At 59.0% G+C, this 681-nt stretch overlaps 1 protein-coding gene across 1 annotated transcript in view; it reads right to left on the bottom strand.

The window, feature by feature from the left end:
- Window positions 1-184: 184 nt before the first annotated feature.
- LOC107105693 (protein PML-like) overlaps window positions 185-681 on the bottom strand; it is a gene marked incomplete at both ends in the record, with an annotated part of 1,797 nt that continues 1,300 nt past the window's right edge. The window contains one exon of the mRNA XM_015405687.1: window positions 185-554. Coding sequence (XP_015261173.1) covers window positions 185-554 — 370 coding nt within the window. The remainder of the gene's footprint in view (window positions 555-681) is intronic.

The raw sequence follows: 681 nt of genomic DNA, 5'->3' as shown, positions 1-681 counted from the left end.
GAGATCCTGGCTCAGTGGAAGAGCCTCTGACCTAATACTGACCTTGACACACCAAAGGTCTGATTCGGTCTAAGGCAGATTCATGCGCCCATGCAACTTTCCGAGAACCCCAACCGAGTCGTTCCCTCATCTCCTCCCACCCGACTCCAGCCGCCCTGGCCACACTCCCGTGGAAAGGCCTTACCTTCCTCCGTCACTCTTTCGTAGAACGCCTGAAGCTGGGTCTCCACGTCGGCAAAGTTCCCCACCGGGATCTGGGTCTCCACCACGGGCGGTTCTTTCCTCCGCAGCTCCTCCAAGGACTCCCGGATGAAAGGGTACATGTCCATCACCTCCTGGTCGGAGGCGTAGAGCTTCATCTTCTCCACCAGCTGCTTGCAGGACTCCATCCTCTGGCCCACCAACTCCACGTTGTGGAGCTTCTCCTCCGTGTCCTGGACGCGGCGCAGGTGCCGCTCCTGCACGGACGCCAGGAGCCTCTCCCCTTTCTCCTGCACCAGCCGCAGCATCTCCGCCACCTTCTGCTGGATCCGCTCTTGGGTGTTGTTCCTCACCTCCAGGGGTCATTTCGTAGAAAAAGAGGTGCAGGAGCTCATTAGCATATGCCACACCCCCTGACATCACCGGAAGTGTGTCAGAAGGCAACACCCACCGCTCAGGCTCCACTCGACTGTTTTGGAT

This window comes from Gekko japonicus, unplaced genomic scaffold, assembly GCF_001447785.1.
Source record: "Gekko japonicus isolate JY-2015 unplaced genomic scaffold, Gekko_japonicus_V1.1 scaffold11573, whole genome shotgun sequence".
NCBI lineage: Eukaryota > Metazoa > Chordata > Lepidosauria > Squamata > Gekkonidae > Gekko > Gekko japonicus.
This window is presented reverse-complemented; position numbering and strand designations above follow the sequence as displayed.